Source organism: Argopecten irradians, chromosome 9, assembly GCF_041381155.1.
Source record: "Argopecten irradians isolate NY chromosome 9, Ai_NY, whole genome shotgun sequence".
Taxonomy (NCBI): Eukaryota; Metazoa; Mollusca; class Bivalvia; order Pectinida; family Pectinidae; genus Argopecten; species Argopecten irradians.
This window is the reverse complement of record NC_091142.1, coordinates 22,085,197-22,102,458: the sequence shown is the minus strand read 5'-3', so window position 1 is coordinate 22,102,458 and position 17,262 is coordinate 22,085,197. Positions and strand designations below refer to the sequence as shown.

Sequence of the window (17,262 nt, the reverse complement as noted above, 5' to 3'; positions counted from 1 at the left end):
CAAAATTAACGGATTTGTTCAAATTTGGTCAAGTGATGTAACATGGATGCTTGTTGCTTCACATATTGCATGGTTTAATGTCTACCATGAAAACAAATTGTTACCGATTGAAATGTCAACATGGAAAATTGTGTTTACCACTTGGCTGCAAATCTTGTTGGAACAACTCGTAAAATATTGATGCAGCACCAATGTTAATGGAAACTAACAGCATTGTTTGGGACCATGTGTACATGTACAACAGGCAACAAATTAGCTTTATTTTCTAAAATTTTGGTTTCCATGGTGAACAGATAAAAATGAAAACCTCAAAATGACCCTTTCAAAATTTGGGCATAGATCATTGGTGGACATATTTGGTCCTATTTTCCTATGTCATCTGGTTGCCATAGTCTTTAAGAGGGGAAGTGGGGGTATAAGTCAACCATAGACTTACAGTTCCAGTTAATCTCAGATCTCGAATACAAATGTAATAACTTTCACAAGTTTATATATACTGTACCACTCTTTAATTGATTACACCGCCGACAGAGCATAAATGATGTTAATCATTTGAACAATAATTGGTGTTTAATCGTGTATATATATGCCTAATTAACACAAAAAATAATTCAAAATAATTTATTTCGCCTTTGGTGCATGCGCAATCAGTACTTCATTCCATATAAGATATAGTGTCACGGAATTTTTTCGGGATGCAATTAATTATTTTTCATATTTTTAGCTTGAAGTAAAATTAGAAGCTCAAACTTTTCAATGGTGGTAATGGTGTAAAGTAAGTAACTTTTGTAACTGAATAAAAATACTAAATCGTCTGCTCCTGTTTTTTATAGTGAAAAAATACCATTTGTCAGCGGTGTACCACTCTTTAATTGATTACATGTACAATGTAATCATCAACAGCATGCTTCTTCATCTAGTTGTTACCCAAAAAGTGTAACCACTTAATTAACTATCTGTGCAGGTAAGCCAAAATGGCCAACAGCCCCATTACTCCTTACATCCTGTATTCGAGACTATGGCAACCATACATACATTTATGTTCCCTTTGTCATTCTTCATGATAATTACTAACCTACATAATGTAAATACAAAACAATTCATGTTTTATCAATATTTTATTAAATCAACAAACATGTTGTGTGAAATTAAATGGGACTTTAAAATCAAACAGCTTGTGTCTATTTTAAATGATGATCCAGATTTCAGCACAGCCTATATAAGTTCGCTGCACATGTCGCTGGACACGATGATTGACATATGATACCAACACCTGATGTAGTGCTACATTAAATTCCCTGATTCTACTGGCAATCTGATTCAAACAACTGTAAAATATTATCGTCATTGTCAATGACACTGGGTATATACTTTAGAATATGAAAGAGACCATTTCTGAATTTTGGAAATAAACAAATTGTTGATCATGAAAAAATAGAGATATCTATCTTTAAGAGGAAAGTGGATTTCCCTGCAGCAAAACAAAACAAATTCATAAAAATTGTAACGATGCAACAAAACTTCCAAAAATGGTATCTCATGTAACAGTTGAAATCTCTTCAAGTCACAGGCAGAAGTGTCATGGTTAATCTACAAAAACTTGTAAGATATACAAAACACTACAAAAACTTGTAAGATATACAAAACACTTCAAATTAATCAGGGTCTTCAAGGTTACCTTACAGACCCGAATTAACACTTACCTGTCAACAACCTATTATAGAGACAATTTAGTCTGAGTGTGCATAGGAAGTTGCATTGATATCAGTAATAAACCAGTTGAAATGGAAGTTGGAATTAGTGAGTACAATGAGTCATTGTGAATTGACTGCCATTTGTGTCAAATTTGACAATTTTGGACCCTGAAAAGATGGTCTAATAGAGCAGGTTTTCTTGATACCAAAGTAGCCACTAAGGCAGACTTAACTGTAAGTTTATCACTACCCGTACAAAACACTATTACAGTTAGCGTATTTACAGTTTTAAAATGCATGACCTTGCCTAAAAATCAATTTCTATGAATTGTCCCTCTTTTAAATGAAGATTTGAATTTTTAATTTCACTCATAAAACTGGCTACTTTAAATACAACAACCAGTATTGCTGAAACTTAACAAAACATACTTAGCACTGTCAACAAAACACACAGCAAACAGACAAAAGATGATAAATAATGATTGGTTATTATATTGGGTACAGTAGTAAAATACATCAACCATATGAACCTACTGAGTGCTTTATTTGAGAATTGATAGTTTAAAGATATCACACACATAATTTTAATTTACAATAAACAAAAATCCATGACATGCCGATTTCATACTGTTATACTTATTTTAAAAATAGCTTTATTTTAGCGCTTTTCACACTGTCTTCGAAGCACTTTTCATGTACAATGCTAAATTTTGTAAGAGGGCATTTCTTGTATTGAACAACTAATGACTTACTCTACCCAGTAATTCATATCCGCGATTATAAATCAGAATTTACACTTTTTTCGCGTTTTGGCTTAAATTAGTATGTTTACAGTATCTAACACTGCTTCATCTCAGAAATTTTGGAGAACTACTTTCAGAACAATTAGAAAGGTACATATGTAAGCTTGATAACTACCTGACAAACAGTATTAAATGATACGCTATTGAGAACAATATAAAGTTTGCAGCTGGTCTATATTGACTTTAATCATACTGTCAAATGAGAAAGTCTCGGTCTGGTAAATGATTTATATAACAATTACAGTGAATGTTATGTTTTTTCAGGCTATTCATATCCTTTATAGACAGTGGACTTACAGTATTCGACAGCCTGGAAAATTCATAATCTGGACGGTTTGTCTTAAGGATTCATGTTCCATGCAGATTATCGCTGGTCCAATATAGAAATATCCTGGTCTAAACCCCTTCACAAAAATTGTGTCATAATGTGATCAAAGTCTAATAAATCGGGGTGGAAAATGACAATATTAGTATGTACTATAAAAATAATTTCAAGACTTATAAACGGTACTGATACATTTGACCAAGACATTTTTGATATGTATAAAATTTTGGCGAGGGTTTGTAGTGAAATTTATGCATAAATACATGTTAAGTCTCTATTCACAAGACCCATTCTAAGTCTTTGAATAATATACATTTTATCTAAATTATGATGAAGTATGAAGATTAACTGTTTTAACTAAAAACATAATAACTTTACAATTGATAGTTGGTGACAATGAAGAGCTGTGAGTTTAAGTCCTCCTTAAGAAATGTTACAATACCATGAAAAGACAATCAATTTTTTGGTCAGCAATCATGATAACTTGGGATTTACTGTCTGAAACCCATCACTAAATGATAATCAAATGGAAGAGCTGAGATGTCAATACAAATTGTAGACCAGGTTTCAGCTGTTCAATTATGGTAGACTTGACTACAGGAGCCAAATAGTAGATCACATTAGAAAAAGTTAAAAGCAACCAAGGTTACAGATAGCCAATGATAGACCTTGTGACAGGTACATCGGCTAACATATGGCCAATGATAAAGCAGATTACAGAGGGCCAATGAAAGACCATGTTACAGATTGGCAATGGTAGATCAGGTTACAGATGGTCAATGGTTGATCAAGTTACACATGGCCAATGGTAGACCAGGTTACTGACGGCCAATGGTAGACCAGGTTAGAGATGGCCAATGGTAGACCAGGTTAGAGATGGCCAATGGTAGACCAGGTTACAAATGGCCAATGGTAGACCAGGTTATAGCTGGCCAATGGTAGACCAGGTTACAGACGGCCAATAGTAGACCAGGTTAGAGATAACCATTGGTTAACCAGCCTATAGATAGGCAATGGTAGACAAGGTTACAGATGGTCAATGATAAACCATGTTACAGCTTGTCAATGGTATCCCAGGTTACAGCTGACCAATGGTAGACCAGGTTACAGGTGACCAATGGTAGACCTGGTTAAAGACGGCCAAAGGTAGACAAGATTACACATGTCTAATGATAAACATTTAGCTTGCCAATGGTACATGGAGACCAGGTTACAAATGGCCAATGCGTGTGAAGAGTAGACGGGTAAAAGCTGTTGATGAACAGTAGAATTGCATAGAATAAATCCCAGTATCAGTGGTAGGAATCTCGCCCTCTGTGTGTTGAATGTGGTTGTGTTCTCTGTAATACAAAATAACAAATTTTCATTAAAATATAAATCTTTTTTAAACTGCAATGACCTCTCATTTGTGCAATACACATGGATAATCAGGTCAGCCATTTATATTCAGTTTTCACTATATGATAAAACTCTATATATTATTACTGTATGCATCATAAAGCAAATGTTACAATGCATGTACATGTAGTACCAGTTATGTAGAAATGTTTATTTTGTTCATGTTGTTGCTATGGAACCACAGCAAATTTGTTACATGTAGATAATATAAGCTACACTCTGTATCAAACCAGGAGCAGTTCTACTGAAAAAGAATTTGAAAGCTCCAAACCATAAAAGAAGGAATTTTACATGATACCATAGTACCGTGTGATAAATTGATACTCACAGTTCGGGATGTTGTTGAGCTTGATGTGGTTGCCTGTCCGTGTGAGAAGATACCATTGCCTCTGTCACGTCGGGCTGATCCTGGTGTTGTGGACGTGGTGCGGAGACCAGATACATGTACTGTGCGATCCTCTGAGGTTCTGTGAGACATATTTAATGCAAAAGCCGTCAAATAAAATAAAAAAGGTAACAGGTTTACTTGACTAAAAGTTTATATGGTACAAGGGAAACAACTCTTTATCACGAGGATTATATGCAATTTCATGAAACAGGACTACAATAAATCTCAATATTTCACCTTACAATGACATTTCAAACTAGTCAACATAAAAAAATATCAGGTTCTTTTTGTGGGTAAACATATTTGTGATTTTGACTCTAACACACTGCCAGCAAAACTTCGCCATCCGGTAAGTGTATAATATAATGATTTCACAAACAAAATTTCAGCGAACAAAATAATATCCTGCAAAATCAAGAAAATATAATCCACTCAAACATTACAGGTTAGATGGTATTTCTTTTTATATCTATCCAATTATAGCATGGTGATCATATTACAGATATTAACAAGACATATTTTACCTAGAAGTCCTCCTGGCCCCAGTCGTACCACTTATCCCCAGTGATGACCGACTCTCTGGAAGGTGGTCTAGTTCCTGCTGGACGTCACGAGCGGTCACTCCTCCCCTGGACCTCCTGGAGGCAGCAGCTGGATCACTGCCTAATAGCATCAAACAGTTCACTAATCTCCAGGTAATTAAAGTATAATGATTTATTTAAGCATTAAACTATCTCCCTATGGCATCGATGGTCTATATAGATGCCAGAGCTTTGCCTTGGTTAGTGTATATAGTAGAAGTGACCAGTAAGTGTAAATATCATAAAATAATGATTTATCAATTCATCTTGATAGAAATTTGGCTTTAAAGTCCAATTTTAACACTGTTGGTATTTATTCCAACAGTGCGTAAAATCTAATCTAAGTTGATAGAAATTTGACTTTTGATCCTTGACTGGTGTATATTCCAACAGACTTAATATCTGGCTGAACCAATCATAATCATGACACATTGTATGGCAGCACAGGATGTGTATGTACCTTTGGGACAATAAATGTCTGGGATTTACACCAGCTGGGACATAGAATGCTTATTACCAACAGTTCCTTCATACCTTTCAAAATAATTATCATATTAATTGCATTGCTATTGCTATCTGCTCTTGTGGGTAGGTATTGTTACATCATGTATTTGTGATATGTTTTAAAAAAAACCTAGAAATACATGTATGTCTGTTAGACATTAAGTGCTCGCTAACTACTTCCTAACCTTAATTTCCAGTAAAAATCATCCTCTGCAACAGGTGTACGCAGCACTTTCGCTCATTATGCTTGAGACTAATGCAAAGAGATAGTTTACGTCCATGGTGTATTGTAATAAATACTTTCCTTTACTTCTTGAACTTTGTTAAGTGTGTTCTTTAGTTTTATATTGATATTGATAAGATAGACTTGTTTCGCTGTTCAAAATAGTCGTCCGCTAGAACACTGTCCAGTCTATGTGCACATGGTGACTTACCTGTGCCATGCTTGAACGCCTTTCTGGGGTACATTACATCTAGAGCTCAAACACTCAGATATTTTTTATTATGTTTTTTTTTATTTTGTTTCTCTTACGCAAGGCTGGTGATTTTAGAAATAGTTATTAGAACTGCAGCAAATGCTGCTGTGGTCACAGGGTTTAGTAAGCAATAGTGGAACGTACATCACGGCAAAATCTTTTAAACACTACAAGACACAGACTTCTGGTATCGTGTGCGCAGTTGGAATCTACACATAGTGGATGTACACAGACTCTACACCCAACAAGGAAATTAATTGTGCGGCACTAACAATATGTTTTTCAGAACAAACAAATGACACAGTTTGATGAATATTTACCCTCGAAAGCAGAATACTTTGTAATATAAATTGTAATATAAAACCATTAACAATATCATTACCTCTGCCTGTCCTAATGGAATCACCATACAGTAAACTGGAGGAATTTACATCATACTTTTGAGACGATCTAGTACCGGGATTGGACACAGAAGACACACCAATCTGACGTGTCTGTCGAGAGGAATTCAAATTGTCTTTGCTAGTTTTTCTTGTAGACGATGATGTCGTCACATGACCCAATAAATCATGTGATGATCTGGCAGGATTTGGAGGATCAACCTGAAGAAGACTATCAAGTGTACTCTTAGCAGCAAGGCCCCGTTTCGTCCCAGATCGTCCTGTCCTGGGGCGTGGTGTCTCTTCTTCATCATCCTCCTGGGAGATTTGATGTCTGAGCGCTCGACGCTCCGCCCTCTGTCTGTATGGGTCATCAGCAGCTACTCCATATTTCTCCATCGTGGATTTCAGATGTTGCGAACGTGCTGTTAAATTGTTTGCACTTGAACGTGATGAGGCACCAGCCTGTCTACGGCGATTGTCTGGACTTTCACTCAATATGCTGGCTATATCTGGAGCAGGCTGACGTTTTCTGACGCGAGTTGATTCCTCTACATTTTGATTTCGTCTATTAGAAGGATCAATTTTCCTTGTTACAGAGGGCATTACTCTTGGTGTTACAGTTTCATTTGATGTACAAACAGCCTAAAAGTTAAATAAAAATATCTTAATTTATTATTATAGATCATAAATAGATATTTTTTACCATTCTAAGTTATACAGACATGTTTGTATGTTTTTGCCTCCTTCTAGTAGGAAGGGCCATTAAAGGATACATGTGTTAAGATTTATTAAGGAGCTGGAGGAAAGCTGGCTTATCTCAAGAAAAAAACCACCAACCTACAATCTTTTACCTGGCAACTGCCATACATGGGATTCAAACTCAAAACACAAAGATGGAGGGCTAGGGGGTTATATTTTGACCATCATCTCTGTAAAATTGATAACTAAATTGTATAGAATATAAGGCAACTCGAAACTTGCATGATCTCTAATTCCTTAATAAATATTACCCAAAGAAAACCACAACATTGTCCCTCTAAAGCCAGTGACCAATAACTGCAAACCCAATGTTACTTTCAAATTCACCACTCAAAGGTGGGAGGCTAGTGGTAACACTAAAACCTGTCGATGAATTAATTGGACGTTAGATTAAGCTAATAATGTGTAATTTAACTGTTACTCACTTGGTGTTGTACTAAGATCTCATGGGGGAACAACTCCTCACAGAATTCACACGGCAGCAGGAAATCATCTGTAAAGTCTTCCTCTTCAGGGGAGATCATCTGTTCAAACCTGGAAATATGCACTCTGTCAATATCATGGTTGATTTTTATTTTCATAACAGGGAAAGAAGTTTCTATGTTCTAGTAGAAAATAATAGAAAACAAGATTTGAGTGTTGTCCTTCACATCCCTTTTATAGTGTGACATGAATGAAGAATTACTCATAGCCAAAACCACCTTGAAGGATGTCAAACATGGTAACAGTTTTCTAATTGTAAAATGCAATGAAATTGTACTTTTTTAAAGTTCATTCTATGTATATTTCACCAGTTGTACTGCTGTAGTGATAGGATAAATCTAGCATACCACTGCTGTTGAGGGGCTGAGGAGGATTCTGGGACAAGGTTATTAATAATTGGTGGTGGTTGTCTCGTCTCTGGGGCTGCTCCACGAAACCGGTTATCATCTGGCTGTTCTGGGATTGGAGTCTCTGAGGAAGCTGCATGGGGCATCAATGAACTTAGAGGGTCCTCAATACAGTTACTCTGAAAATAACATTGGTTGGATATTAGTAAAATTGGAAAAGTAGGATAAACCCAGTTTGAATTGCAAGTTCCTTTTAATGATACAAAATAAAATTCTGAACAATTATTTTTATTCAGCTGAGGTCGAAGGCATAAGATAGGTCACAGTGACATATAGTCGCAAAGATAATGAAACTATCACAAAACCACAATCTTCCTTCCCAGTTCCTGAGGATAGTCTCTAATTATATAGGTCACAGACAATGAAAATGAGAGTATGTTAAAGAACAAACAGTGAACATTATAAACACTATTGCCACATGCACGTATGTCCCATTTTTAAGAAGTCTGATATACTGTAGCTAGAATCCAACACTGAACTGTTTATATACCTGGTGTATCACAAGGTCATCCACTGGAATGGCTTGACCACAGAACTCACACGGTAAAACAGAAAGATCTGAAAATAATATAACAGCCATCTTGAAATCAGTACTACAGACAATTAGATCATGATGTCTGAATTTACATGTTCCATCAATAATAAGTAATTTAATACCAGGGGCAAAGTAAAACACTGGTGCTGTTTTCCGAAGAAAAAATCATCTGATCAGATACAATTTGCCTCTTATCAAATGAATTACCTTTCAATGATTTCAATTCCCATATCATTACCTGATGTTTTTTATAAATCAGATAGAATAAAGCCTACCTCCAAAACTTGAGTGTATGTTTGCTGGATTTCCGAAGCTGTCATCATACAGTGGACTATCGGGAGTGAGTGATACTCTAGGTTTATCAATCGCCCGTATATACTGGTCAATGTCAGTGTCTGTCTGAAGGTCATCTGATAAAGCCATAGCCAGTAATCGGTCCTGCTCCTCTGTACTGTAGACTGACCCGGTCCCTGACTGGCTACTACTGGCCTGCTCTGTACGTCCAAAAAAAAAAAAAAAAAAACACACACACACTAAATCATAGAATGTCTGGATAAAAGTACTACAATGGAACAGTATTTGACCCAATTAATAAACATTCAATTGCAAGGTGCTTCAAAAATTGAGAAAATTTGGAGATAATGGAACCATATGCATATAGACTACCCAGGTATGTAACATTTCACAAAAATGTTCTGCAAAGTAAACCACAAATAAATTGTAAAAGTAATAAAGTAGCAAGAGGTGTTTCATGCTCACCACTGATAGATCTTTATCAGTTAAATGAAAGATGAACCCATATTCTTTACTTTCAATTATTAAACTTTTGATAATATGGGGACTCAAAAGTCAATACAAGATGGCTTCCTGTCACTAACTTGCTGACAGATCTAGATCGGTCACAAAATTCACAATATGCATTACTACAACATAATATTATAATATTTGAAAGAGCTTGTATAATTGTGTACCTCTTAATCTGTTGAGATCGGATTTCTTATTTTTGTCGTTGGATTTCTTTCCTGCTGTCTTTTTAGTTTTTTCTGTTTCCCTCTGTCGACTCCCACGCGTACTAACTCCTTCTGCAGCTCCACTCATTTCTGGTTTTGTCAGAATCCTCTGTATCTCCTTAAACTCGAATGAATTCATGTTCCCAGAACCAAACAACATGTCATCAGAGAATGCTGCACCGACTCCATCACCATTACTAGCCGTGCCGTTTGACACCCGTCTGCTGTCATCCCTACCATTCGTGGGTTTCGGCTGAGGGTATGTACAGTTACTGTCCTCGTGTTTGACTTGGTCTTTGATCATGATGTACTGCCCACAACGAGGGCATGGCTCTGTCCGTGTACCACAGTAGCCTAAATGTGCTTCTAGTTCCTGCTGCGCTACGTCCATTTCACAATACGCACATTTCATTGGACGTTTGGGACACTCTTGTTCCTATGTATGAAAACAAAAACACATCCATGTAATGAAGTTATACAACTCTGCCATATCTAATATTGTAAATCATGGTCAAACCTTGATGACCTGAACATTGCTCGACTATATTGTAAACAACATTAAGTTGTAATAATGCAATTTCAAATGATTGTGAAATTAAAAGCAAGGTGTGTAAAGTAGAGTTTCTCAAATACACTTATAGTACAGATTTTCAACTGGTCAGGCATAAATGCAACATATCCAAGGGCAACGTTTCTACTGGTTCATTACCTAATTATCTTTTAATTGTGGTTCCGATTTAAATAGATTAAAGAAAAATAAGTTAAAGAATCATGTCACAAATGCATATCCCCATCATCGGAATCTCACAAGTCACCGCTCCATCTTTTGTGATGTTAGAAGGATGACGTGGGTTTGTGATGATAGCATATCAAAATGGAAGACAAAACCCACATATAAGTCTAATGTGTGATTACAACAATAGAGCCTAATCCATAACTTACTTCGTGTTTTTCCAGGTCCATTTTCTGGACTGGTTGGTTACACTTAGCACAGTTGATTTTGGCATGGCTTTCTTCAAAGTGGACTTCCATCTCTGCCTTAGGAATAGGTTCCTTACAGTGTTCGCACAGTGAGATGTGCCGTCGACAATGCATTTCATGCATCATGAAATTAGCAGCACTGATGTCCCTTTTGCTGCAAAATAAATTTTCAATTAAATGTATTTAATAATTTAATACTGGTACCATATCTACATAAGTACATGCATACATTTTCCATTGATTGACCATTTATATTTACATTTTAATTGTCCACTAATACGCACAAAATGACAAAAAATGTTGCTTCCATAGGACTTAATTACTTTGTATAAACGCTTGTTTGAAGGTCAAAGTGAGTTTTTTTTTTTAAGTCATCCATTTAAACAAACTTTACGGTCTCTTCATGCATGCAAACTACAGGCCCAATTAGCAGCAGGTCTCTGTGCCTCTTAAACAATAATTACTGTTTTGATATGTGAAGGTTTTTTTTTAAGATTTTAGCCTACCAGTATTTGATTGACCCTTTAATTAGCAGTAACCTTAATTGAAGGTCACTGATCCATGGGCTAGTAACAATGGTCATAAAGCCACAAGACCTGACCTGAAATTCACTATAGCCCTGGAGGTCAGGCTAGTTGGTTATATATATGCACCCCTACCAGCGTTATTCATGAGAATTTTACTATTAGAACTGGTATGCAGTATCAGTACCTAAGATTTAGTGATTTACCATTTCAAAAATACAGGATGTTTACGAAGACATACATGTAATTAAGCTTTTTTGATGCTTGTGACTATGAATGAAGGTAAAGTTCTTTCATATGCATAACATTTGTAGCACTTTTTTGTATCCCAACATGTTCAGGCAGTCTTGAAGACTCGATCAGTATAAAATTAAAGCACAATGACAAGCACATTTTGAGAAGTTGAAAATATATGAAGTTGTTTACAATAAGAAGCTATAATTATCAGTATATACTTATTGAAACCTTTCATTTTTATTACTCTTTGATAATGAATGAATATCTTTAAAGATTTTAATAATTGAGCGGAATTGCGATAAAAAAAAGATGCATGCATCAGTAAAATTGACAAGTAAGCTGCAATGAAATGTCTGAACTTGAAACTTTGTCTTACCAATTGACTTTTAGATATTTTATGAAAATAAAGATCAACGTGAAATTTTCTAATTTTGAAGACTTTGATCAAATAGCTTTAATTTCCACTCTTTAATATATCCAATACACATTATATATATGTTCTTTTATATACTGTATCTGCATGTTTACATGCACAAAATAATAGGAATGGTACATACATGAAAGCAGAGCATTATTTATAGCAAATTGTGTTGAAATACAAGTCTGGTAGCTTGAGATTCAGTAGGGAAAACACCTGCCTATTGCCAGGAGAACTATTAATAATTGACTGTGATAATAAACACAAAACAATGCTATATGACTGTGAGATAAGCTCTCTATGTCGGTTATCTAGTCCGATACTCCCACTACAGTAGTGTGTATATATAGGTAGTTCATTCTACTGGCATTTACTGTTGTAGTAATTAAGGAACAATCCTGGAATGTGTTGTATGTGGCCAAGGCATAAGTATATAATGGTACTGTATTTTGGGAGAGGGGTAAAGGTGGGGGTAGGGGGGGGGGGAGCTATTTATATCTCAGATATTAGCCATAACTTTAGTCTTGCAATAAATGTTAACCTTGTTGTGCATGTAGATTTTGAGCATTTCCAAAAATGATCTATGATACCTAAACTTTAACTGTACATGTACCTTTATACATGTTTTATTTTTCATATCCCAATATTATGTACTGTAATGATACAACCTAGCAAAACTAGGCAAAATTAGGAATTTAGAAGAAAAAAATCATATTACCAGTATTCTTCATCATTTGACACCTTTGAAAATACAGAAGTATGACATTTTTAACTTATTTTCTCAAAATAAAATTAAAATTGTGATTCAGTTTATTATCAGATATATACATGTATTGCATTTGAGTATACACTGTATCAGGTTAATTGTTTTTTTAACTTTATAACTTGATTTGATCGTTGTATCCAAATATCAGACTACTTCAAAAAATAAAAACACTATTCCAGACTAGTGTTTCTTTCCTGTTTCCAAAATGTTAGTAAAAAATTGATGTTATATCATGCAGTGATTTTCTTACTCAATAATGTCAGGGGCCTGTACCTTTTCATTTGGGAAAAATTTACATAATATTTTTCTTGAAATATGGATATGTTGGAGAGTTTTTCTTTCTTTGGGAAAATATCTACATGAAATTGGGAAAATATGGCAAAAATTCTCTAGGGAAAGGGGCCTTTGTTCGGCCCCAAATGTACCTAAAAAATCACTGTCATGTCCTTGAAATTTTCAAAATCCAAATTATTTTTATCTATTATATGTTTATATCAAAAATACCGGTAGAAACATGAATTGTTCAACTGATTCCCATTACATCAGAGATGGTCACATGTAGTTACAAAAATGTAGATCAAGAGGGAAATTTGTAATTTAAATACAACAAAATTAAGGTATATATGAATTAGTAAGAAGACAGTAGAAATCAACTTGTAGCTTCAAAATGCTAACCGGATGCTATAACTAATTGTAAAAGTGCAACTGGAGTGTATGGATTGACTATCTGCGCTTGACCACTTAGGTCGAGATACTTCAGGCCTCACACCAGAGTATGTCTGGTGTCGCGACCACTGTGCCCGATCATCTTGGCCTATTTAACCTCTGATGAGCAGCCCTGCATGACTGGGACCATTTTAATAATCATATCATTATTTAGCAATTATCAAAATTTCTGCAAAAAGACTTTGCCTGAGGTCGATAAAAGGGGATAAGGAGCATATATATGGTATCAGCACCACGTCATAATCAAACACTCATCAAGTGTGCTAAAACTTGACCAGTCATAATAATTCCTATTGGAATTACTGAGCTCCTCGAGGAATTATGCCGACCAATAGGAATTAGGTCTGCATGAATATGGTCAGTAAACAATGTTAGAGGTTAATTGACATGACATGGAACTTTTGAAACATAATGTTGTTTGGCAATCCCATACAGTCAGGTGGTACACAGCCTCCTACATATACCCGGTACACATTTAGGAGTATTGTTTCAGCTAGTCACTATTAAGAAAGCATCTGGCTATATATATAGCTAGCAGCCGGTTCGAGCCCTGGTCTTGCTATACATTTGTAGTGGGACTGGATTGGGTCGATCATCAGTAACCAGGTAGATCTAGTGTTTGGAGGTTCCAGGTTCAAATCTCGGTCTGATCTCTACATTTTCTCCTTTCATGATCCATACAAAACTTGGCACCCACACTAAAATCCTCAGTTGTATGTCTTCGAGGGCAACGACATATACTTGAAAAAAGAGGGGAGTGTATAGTGACCATAGACTGCTATTATTCCTCTTACACAACTTACAATTTACAGATCGTGTATCAATTATTCAGCATCATGCATGTTTACCTTTGAAAAATCCATAACATGCATGTGTACATCGACCGATAATACAAAAATATGTTCCTCACGTATCCAAGAATAGGGGTAAACCGCTGGTTTTGGCCATTTTTCTGATATCGGAGAACACCACTTAAAATTTTATCACACATCATTTACATAAAAAGGAGGCCGTGCGGTACCGTCACTGATATCGGAGAACACCACTTAAAATTTTATCACATATCATTTACATAAAAAGGAGGCCATTTTTCTGATATCGGAGAACACCACTTAAAATTTTATCACACATCATTTACATAAAAAGGAGGCCGTGCGGTACCGTCACTGTGTGGGTAATGGGTAATCTTACAGCATCTGCTTCCAAAGATAAATTTCTGAGAACAGCGAAGTAGTAAATATCGACCTAACATCTAATACTTAATGTCGTATTATCATTTGTGATGTCTGGGCGATAATTGCCCTATTCAATAGACTGTTACATCGTAAGAATATCGCCTGAGTATCCTAGCTATGGGCAACAAACGATGTTTGTACCAGGCAAGGCCAAATATCCTACGGTGGTAATTGTCACTCAATTCTCGTCAGATATTGGACGATACTCAAACGACATGTGAAGGCTATGTGGCCGATTATGAAGATCTAGCTACAGGACACCAGAGAAATTTTAATGTCAAGCTAAAACTCTATGGGCACCTGCCGGAGCGCCTCTGCCACCATCAGGTCATGTCTGGTGTCTGGTCGAGGACCAAGCCAAAATGGTTAAAAATAATGCCAGGATTACATCCTAAGGCTAACCAGAAGGGGTTTTGACCAAAGCATAATTCAAGACGATTTACAGCAACTGTAATTTAGGAAGTTTTAATATTGTTGTTACTCACCAGTTTGAGCAGAACTTTGTGTCAACTGCCTCACTTTCCGCCATTGTCTCGGTATTTTACGACAACTCAAATAAGTTTATGTATTTATACATGTACTAAATACGACCACTGTATGGTCCAGATATTAACACAAAGCAGTTTTTGTCTAATCCCACACAATGGACAATGTGAAAGTAGTCGTTTTCTAAAGAAATTTTGTAAATAATCGATTCTCTGAAAAATGTAAAAGTGAAACTAAACTTGTCGAGAAATTCATGGCTTATCAAACACAAAATTATTCAATCTGTCCGGTCTAAATAGATTCACAATCGGCAGGTGAAGACATCGCCAAGCACTCTTCTCCTTTGGCATGCTACCTGTCATCGAAGTCAACACAAATATCCGTCAGCATAGGGTTGTTAAGGCATTTGTGATTGGTCGATGTAAATGTAATGTCGAATTTGATTGGTTGTAAAGTTGTCGGAAAATAGCTGACTACATTTCCGGTTCCGGAACGGATTGCTGACACACAAAAATCATATACATTTAAGGAACCGGATGTGACTTGGATGAATTACAAGTTTATCGACTACATACCTCTGGACATCTGGTCAGTAGGCCTATTTTAATCAGATTTAGCCACAATTAGTTAATAATATCATTCAGCGGCGATAAACAAGGAAATTGCAAGAAAGAATGATGTGCCAATGTTGCTTCAATCTTCAATTTCGCGTATTTTGCGTACTTGACAAGTTGCATACTAATAGTTTGGCACGTTAACGTCGCATTACACTTATTAGCACTAAATTAAAGGTTACACCCTTGTGCACACGGAATGCACTACGTTTAGACTACAGGTAGACACGGAGTGCGCAAGATTTCGATTACAGGTAGACACAGAGTGCACTACGTGTGAACATGGCGTCCGTTGTCCAGGTACAAATGCAATTGTACATTCAGTCCTAGACAATCCTCGATACTCCAGCGGTTACGATCACTTACGATCTCTACACCCCTGGACTACAATTCAGTGTACAGTACATGTATATAGAATTATGCTATTTTATTTAGTACATCTCTGCTACATAAATAAGACCTTTTCACTGCAAAAGTAACAAAGATTAATTTTTATTCAGAATGTCGATTTTATTTTATATCTTAGTTTCCAATTCAAATCTAGAATATGGCGTTTTCAAAAGTCCATATATTGCATTAAATATATTTATCATTTATATGAAATACAAGCATTTTCGAAAGTCAAAAACAACTTTGAATTTGCAGGAAAAACAGTAATATTGTGCTTTTGGGGCAATAGCTTTCAGTAATAAAATCATATACCGGGTAATGCATAGCTTTTAAAGGATTTGTGCAGCCAAAATTTTTTTGATAATACGTCAGGATATTGCTTTGGATGAATGAAAAATTAAGTCCCACCCAACAAATCGCCTATCTTTTATCGCTATCGGTTGGTTTTGGTCGTGATTTACGGGTAGCGTCGACTACGATTCAGAGATAATGAGCTATGTGGTCACGTGGTCTTGTGATGTCAGAGTAGTCCGCGGTTACACAAGGTAAGCCTAGTACTATACATGTATACAGCATATATACGTATACGTTAGATCTAAAATTTGAGTTTTTCGAGTAAATGGTTATTCTAGCTTTATGATGTAGATATTTTCAGTTTCAAAACATTCCATTTACACCACTTTAAAAATTCAGACAAGTATATATCTAACTTTAGCTTAGATAATCAGTCCAATTTGATAGCGATATCAAAAAGATGTTCGGATCAGTCTGGACTTAGATTTAGATAGCATAGGATGTAAATTTCAGTGTAATAAAAAAAACAGTATAATGTAACACTATCTTTTTACGAGTAAAATCCCAAAATTTAGCATGAATATATCTAGAATCCGTGTTTTTATTTCAAACTTCTGCTATAACGATGCAAACACGGCACAGTTTTTGAGTAAAAATAAAATGTGGACGGTTATCAGTTATGTGATATTGGAGTAACAGTACCGAACTTATACCGAAAATAATATGTATATCTATATTGTTGCCTTTAAAACTTTATCCATAACGTTTACTAAAAAGCAGAAATACATCAATGGTATCAGTTTAAGTGTAGATTTAAATTCATTATTTCAAAATTATACTAAATC

The 17,262-nt window shown here is 35.6% G+C and overlaps 1 protein-coding gene across 1 annotated transcript; it reads right to left on the bottom strand.

Annotated features, from left to right (window-relative positions):
- Positions 1-1,622: 1,622 nt before the first annotated feature.
- Positions 1,623-15,516, bottom strand: LOC138331785 (TRAF-type zinc finger domain-containing protein 1-like). The gene is made up of 11 exons (XM_069279554.1): positions 15,119-15,516; positions 10,689-10,881; positions 9,708-10,182; positions 9,012-9,230; positions 8,692-8,759; positions 8,142-8,320; positions 7,737-7,845; positions 6,552-7,194; positions 5,133-5,271; positions 4,549-4,687; positions 1,623-4,162 (listed from the first exon to the last, which is right to left on the bottom strand). Exons 1-11 carry the CDS (start codon positions 15,160-15,162, stop codon positions 4,115-4,117), a joined length of 2,256 nt encoding a protein of 751 aa, XP_069135655.1. The 5' UTR covers positions 15,163-15,516; the 3' UTR covers positions 1,623-4,114.
- Positions 15,517-17,262: the final 1,746 nt, after the last annotated feature.

Coding starts and splice junctions, on each gene's coding strand:
- LOC138331785 (XM_069279554.1), bottom strand. CDS start 15,162: ATGGCGGAAAGTGAGGCAGTTGACACAAAGTTCTGCTCAAACTG. Junction 10,183..10,688: donor TGGACCTGGAAAAACACGAA/GTAAGTTATGGA, acceptor TTTCATACATAG/GAACAAGAGTGTCCCAAACG. Junction 4,163..4,548: donor GCTCAACAACATCCCGAACT/GTGAGTATCAAT, acceptor TTTGTATTACAG/AGAACACAACCACATTCAAC.